We start from the raw sequence: 6,000 nt of genomic DNA on the forward strand, positions 1-6,000 counted from the left end.
TAATAAGCTCTTGCAAATTTGATCTGTGGAAAATTAGTCAAATGTGTGTAACAACAAACTCACAAATTAGAAGATATCCGGACCATGCTAATGTGTTTACTAGAAAGACTTTGGAAAACAACCCAAATGGTTGGAAGGAAAAGGGTCCGTTTTGAAGTGTCTGAAACATGAACTTTAAAGCAAACCATGAACAGAGAACACTGTCCCAGCACCCAGTGGGATGACTCAGGTGTATAAGCATTACTGATGAAACAGCTCATGTCCATACACTTACTCATCTGCCTAAGTGTTCAGGTCATAATTGCAGTGATGTACCTGCAAGTCATCTGGGAAGCACCAACTCTTACACACCAACTGCTCCTCCTTGCCCCTCGCTGAAACTTCCTACAGTTCTCACAAAAGGTGTTGACCAATGTTGCAACTAATCACTTTTTCTCTTTTTTTTTTCCCCAGCAGGAGAAAATCCATGTTTATAAACAGAGCAGCATGAGCCTGAGAGCTGACAGCAGCCACCTGCCCTGTTTGCCTGTTATTAATCACTTGGATTTTAGCAAAATACTGTTTTACCTGTCTCTGAAAAGTGAACATAAAAGTTCTATTTCAAATCAAAATGAAAAATTGTGCACAGCTAAGTAAGCAGAAGCCAGGTTAAACTTGGGAAGATTCACCAATTTTCCTCTCACTCAATTCACTCCTTAGTTGCCTATCTGTGCTTTTATTTCGGGGATGGAAAAAGGACAGAAGTGAAGGATTTTGGAGTGGAGGTGTTTCAAATCATGTACATTTCCTTGTGGTGTTTTGCACTGTGCCAGCAGCTCGTAGACCTTGGGTTAGTACAAACCAGCATTTCCTCTCCTTCTGATTACACAAACTCCCGTGACAGCCTTGCTGGATTTATCAAGACATATTAAATTATCAGGGCAAGATGCTGTTCCCTGTCATCATGTGATCCAGGCTGCACGCTATGCGAGATGCTAACAAAGCAAATCAGAAGGGAGGGGAAAGAGAAAGGCAACAGAAGGCAAACATTTGCTCATTCCCCTCTAAATGCACCCCAGCTGTAAGTTTCAGACATTCATTTAAAGGGAGAGCAGCAGCTCTTAACCTCTGTCTACATGCCTAGATATAAAAGCAGTTTACATCAATCTAGATAAAGGAATTCACTGATTTCCCACCCCATTGCACCCATCAGCTCACAGGTACAGGAGTTCATAAAACACTTGTCTATCCTGCAAGGAGTAGAAATTTTCCCTCACCACCAGATGAATATTTCAGGCCACAATCAGCATCTGCCCTAAAAATCAGCACTGCAGGATGGACTAAATGGAAGAAATGTACGTGCATCCACACCAGCAGCAGTATTATCACAGGTATTTTAGTAATGTAAATAAGGCCACCACCTTTGCAGCAGAGCAGTCCCACCCCCACATGTCACCAGCTCCAGTGTGACCAGGAGTCCAGCCTTCTTATAGGACTGGGCCTCTCTCAATAGCAACTCAAACATCAGGAAAACCCTCAAAACTACATAGCTCTATCCTAAGCTCACTCCTCTGCCTTGCCTGTGGGGGTCTGGTCTGTATTTGAAACTGGTTTAGCACAAATCCCAGGAGCAGAGCAGATACTTTCCAGGGGCACAGGTAGCCTGGGAAGCTGGGCATGCATCCACCAGGCAAAGCCCTCAGCTCTGGCTGGGCTGTCAGGAGTAACTCCTCAGCTAAGCCATTGGAGAATTGCTGGGACCTTTCTGTCTGACCCAAAAACTGCATCAGGGACTGTCTGAGAGAGAACACCTCCAGTGCACAAACCTCACACCTATCTATAAGGTACCTAACTAAATGACCCCAATATACATTAATTAATCATTGTCTGTTATCATCCCAAAGGTGCAGCATCACACCTCAGCCACAGACAGAGAGAGCAGAAAGTCCCAGCATTCTCCCCAGTGATAGGATCAAGATGTTTATCTGTTCTCTACGCTGTCAGCCTCAACATCTGGTTTTATTGTGGTGGTTATCTGACCACATATCCTGAACTCCTCAGCCTCAAAAAGTTTATACCCATCACAGCCTTGAACATTCTCAGCTCTTCTGCACCTTCTCTACTCAGAATACATGCCTTTTTTTTAATTAAACTAACTCTTACCAGCAAACTGTCTGGATCAATACAGTCACCTCATCCTCCTTTACAAGATTGGAAGCAAAGGTACAACCTCAGAGACTGTACTGTTTCTGTCACCATCAGGACTAATCCATAAATTAGGTTCTCTGGGCTGCATACAAGTGACATTTACCTGAAAATAACCTAGAATTAGCTCAGAGTGAAACTGCACTGACCCAGAGCAGCGGTGTACATAACAGACACAAGACTAGTCCTGCCATTCTGCTAAGAAGTCAAAGAAATCCGCATGCACACATCAAACTATTGTGCAAGCATGTGTAGAGCTGGGCAGAAATACATCCAACCCAGGTATCCGAGTCTCCAAGTGCGCCTCTGTGTGCTGAGCAAAAGGAGGGAGGAACACGTTTGTGTGAATTTGCTGGTGTCGTTTGCAAGTTACGTACTACAGGTCTCATCTCCGTTCATTTACAAACATGAGGAGAGACTTTACAGGAGAGACTACAGCGTCCTCACCCTCAAGCTACGACAGCTGAGGGTCCTTAGGGTCCTAAGGAGCAGCAGCCTGAGCAAATGCGAAGCAGAGGGACACAAACAGATGCGCGAAGGAACACATCTGTGTACCTGCAGACACACACCGGGCTGCCTGTCTGCGGCACAGGCATGCAAGGACAAGCCCCGGCTCCGCGAGTGCCCTTCATTCATTCCCAGAGAAGCAGAAGCTCCCCCGGCTTCTCCTCCGGACGGGTACTCACCCAGCCCTCGAAGGTGTCGCTGGGGGCGGCGGAGCGCAGCAGGTCCTGGAAGTGCAAGGTGCAGTTGGCCACGAAGTCATCGTAGCCGATGGGGGTGTCGTGGAAGACAGAGAGCTCGATCTGATGGCCGTCGGTGACCGTGGCCGAGAACTCCTCGTTGTAGGTGGGTTTGTTGGTCTTCTGCTTGGTGCTGGTCTGCCCCACGCGCACTTGGTCCACGCTGACGGTGACATAGGGATCCAGGAGCTGGTATCCCTTGCGGAAAAGCGAATGCCGGAGGGACCAGCGGGTGGGCTGCAGCCCCACCGCCTCCCCGATCCGCACCTTCAGGTACCCGCTGAACTTCATGGCTCCGGACATGGCCGCGCCCCCGGGGCGCCCGGGAGCCGGGAGGAGAGCCAGAGCCCGCTCCCGCCGGGCGAGGCACCCAGCCTCTCCTGCCGGCCCGGCCCGCCGCAGCCCCGCCGCGCCTCCTCAGGGGGCCGGGCGGCGGCACCGCACCCGCCCCTGGGCCCTGCCTCTGCCGGGGCTTCGGAACCGCCCCGCCCGCCCCCCGCCGCCCGGCCCGGGCTGCTCCTGCCGCGGGGGAGCGGCGCGATCCGGCTCGGGGACACCTGGGCGTGGGGCGGCGGCGGCGGGCGGGGAGGAGCCGCGGGGCCGCGCCGTGAGGGCGGGAACGGGCGGGGAGCGCTCGGCCCGGCCCGGCCCACTGCTGCTGCCCAGGTGCGGCCCGTAGTGAGGAGCAGCCCCTGCCCGGCCCCGAGAGAGGATGCAGCCCCGGGGGCGAGCTCCGGGACACCCCCGAGGGGCTCCGACCCTCCGGTGCTCTCCCGGGAAGGGCTGGCGCTGCGCCCGCCGCTCGGACCGGCAGCCCGGAGCCGGAGCAGCGCTGCCCCCGCACCTCGCCCCGGGCAGCGGCGCCTCCCCGCACGGCTCCGCCGGGAGAACGTGCGCGGAGAACCCCGGGATGTGTTCGGGGGTTAATTGCGGGTGATTAACGTGCCTGGCGCTCGGCGTGCAGGCTTGGTTCTAGGGTGGATTGTCTTCGGGGGTTTGATCGCGCTTAATAAAGTCGGAATTTAATTAGTTGTAATTGCTTTGCAGATTTCACAGCAAAGCGGTGCGAACTGGTTAGGGAACAATGAAATCCTGCCTTCCCGGTGGCATTGTTCAGCCGGCAGCATCTGAATTAGGTTGCGCTCGCTAAGATGTGGTCCTTTGAGTGACCCCACCGCAGCTGGATGGTGCCAAGACTGGCTGACAGCTTGCAGCCTTTTTTTCTATGTGTCTTTTTTTTTTTCTTTTCCAGACCACTCCTCTCACCTCAGCTCTGCCATCTTTCACATTCCCTAGGAGACTGTCTCTGTTTTCTCCCATCCCCTTTCCTCGCTTTCCCTCTTCTCCACATTGTTTTCTTCTTCTAGAAGTCCAAGTTTTGTAGGAGCACCAAGCCAAGGCTCCTTCCAAGCCTCAGAGAGAGCAGGTTGTCTCTGATTGCCTCCTCTGGAGAGAGCAGGTGGAACAGGTTCAGTAATGTGATCACTCCTCACATGGAGGCAACTGTTCTGCCAGAAAAACTTGTAGACTCTTAAATCAGACTTCTGACAGGTCTCCTTTTAAGGCTTTTAAGTTCCTTGCTCTGTCACTATTAACTGTAGAAGACAAGTGTTTAAGATTTTTTGAGCTTGGTTAGGACAGCTCATCCTGAGGAGGAATACAGGCTTAGTTTTAGAAATTGCCACCACAGGTTCTGGGATTTTGTTTCCAGGAGTGACTGGCTCCAGATCTTTTAACAGCGGGTATGGCCAAGTAAACACAGAATACTCTCTTCTCATAAAAGACTTGTAGACTTAGGATTTTTGTGTTGATGTTCCTACTGAAATACATTTTAGCATTAGCTGTGATCATTCTAGGTAATTTTATTTTCCCTGGTTTTAATCTTTGTACCTTCTTGGATTCCAGTATCCCACAGCAGTGAGCTGGTCAGAAATAAAGATTTCCTTTTATCAGCTGTGTATCAGCTATTGCTTTCATGTCTGGATTCTCCACTTCCTTATGACACCACAAAATAAAAAAGTCCCCTATTTACCTTTTCAAGAGCACCAGTATCTGTCATTTTGTACTTTCAACACTTCTGTCCTTCTGAGTTATGAGCTGTCCCTTGAAGCCCGTGCAGAATCCATACTGACCATCATGGGCAACCCAGAGTTCTTAGAAAACTTCACCAGGACTCACTCAGGGCTGCAGACGAGGTTTAAATACAGCCTAAACTTTAAAGCACCCAGCATGGGTACACAAAGGATAAGGCTGAAGGCCTTAGAAAGGCTGGAGCACCCACTCTGTAAATTCCAAATCAGCAAATATAGATTTTACTTTGCTTAGTGCCCTTTCAAAGGGCTCAGTGCAATGGCAGTGAAGAATGTTTGGCACAAGGAGACTAAGAGATAAACATGAATTACAATCAGAGACTACCATAGTACTGTCAAAATTTCTCTTCACCTTTTCCTCAGTTTCCTGAGCAGGCAGAGATGGAAGTCATCCCAAGCATTACTTGTTCAAAGTAATGGCTGGCTCACATATTTACTGTCAGAAACAGGGAGAAGACAAAAATCTGATGGTTAAAGGCTCATTTCCTCTGCTTAATCACACAAGGTGAAGTACTTTGCCATGCTGGAGTTTCATCCATAATAGGGATGAGGACTTAAAGAACATTTTCTATGCAGTGGTTCATTGGAATCTCATGTGATAATGTGATTCCTCCACCCAGACTTCAGATAAACCTAGCAAGTACTGAAAAACTCATGGAAAAAAGCAGGTGAGCCACAGTTGTAAGTATTTCTGGTGAACAGCAGTGTGAGCCAGTTTGCTGCTGCAGGAGAAAATCAATCCTGTGGACTCATATGATGTGAATCTAATTAATTTTGTTTATCCACTCAAACCAGTCTGGAACAGATCATCTCAAACAGCATCTGAACACACCCCTATTGTGAACTCCCAGCCAAAGCCCAAATGTCCTGTTCTCAAAGAGAACTGAGCAGCGACATGAAGTCAGAACCTACCCTGCCTACTCTCCAGACATCCATGCACTGGAAAAACATCCCCAGTTAGGTATTTTCTTCCAAGAATCAAA

The 6,000-nt window shown here is 49.6% G+C and overlaps 1 protein-coding gene across 2 annotated transcripts in view; it reads right to left on the minus strand.

The window, feature by feature from the left end:
* PRKCH (protein kinase C eta) overlaps positions 1-3,326 on the minus strand; it is a 113,512-nt gene extending 110,186 nt beyond the window's left edge. For both annotated transcript variants that reach the window (XM_030949160.1, XM_030949158.1), the window contains exon 1: positions 2,871-3,326. In XM_030949160.1, coding sequence (XP_030805020.1) covers positions 2,871-3,230 — 360 coding nt within the window. In that variant the 5' untranslated portion in view covers positions 3,231-3,326. The remainder of the gene's footprint in view (positions 1-2,870) is intronic.
* Positions 3,327-6,000: the final 2,674 nt, after the last annotated feature.

The sequence above is a fragment of the Camarhynchus parvulus genome, chromosome 5 (genome assembly GCF_901933205.1).
Source record: "Camarhynchus parvulus chromosome 5, STF_HiC, whole genome shotgun sequence".
In the NCBI taxonomy this organism is placed as follows: domain Eukaryota; kingdom Metazoa; phylum Chordata; class Aves; order Passeriformes; family Thraupidae; genus Camarhynchus; species Camarhynchus parvulus.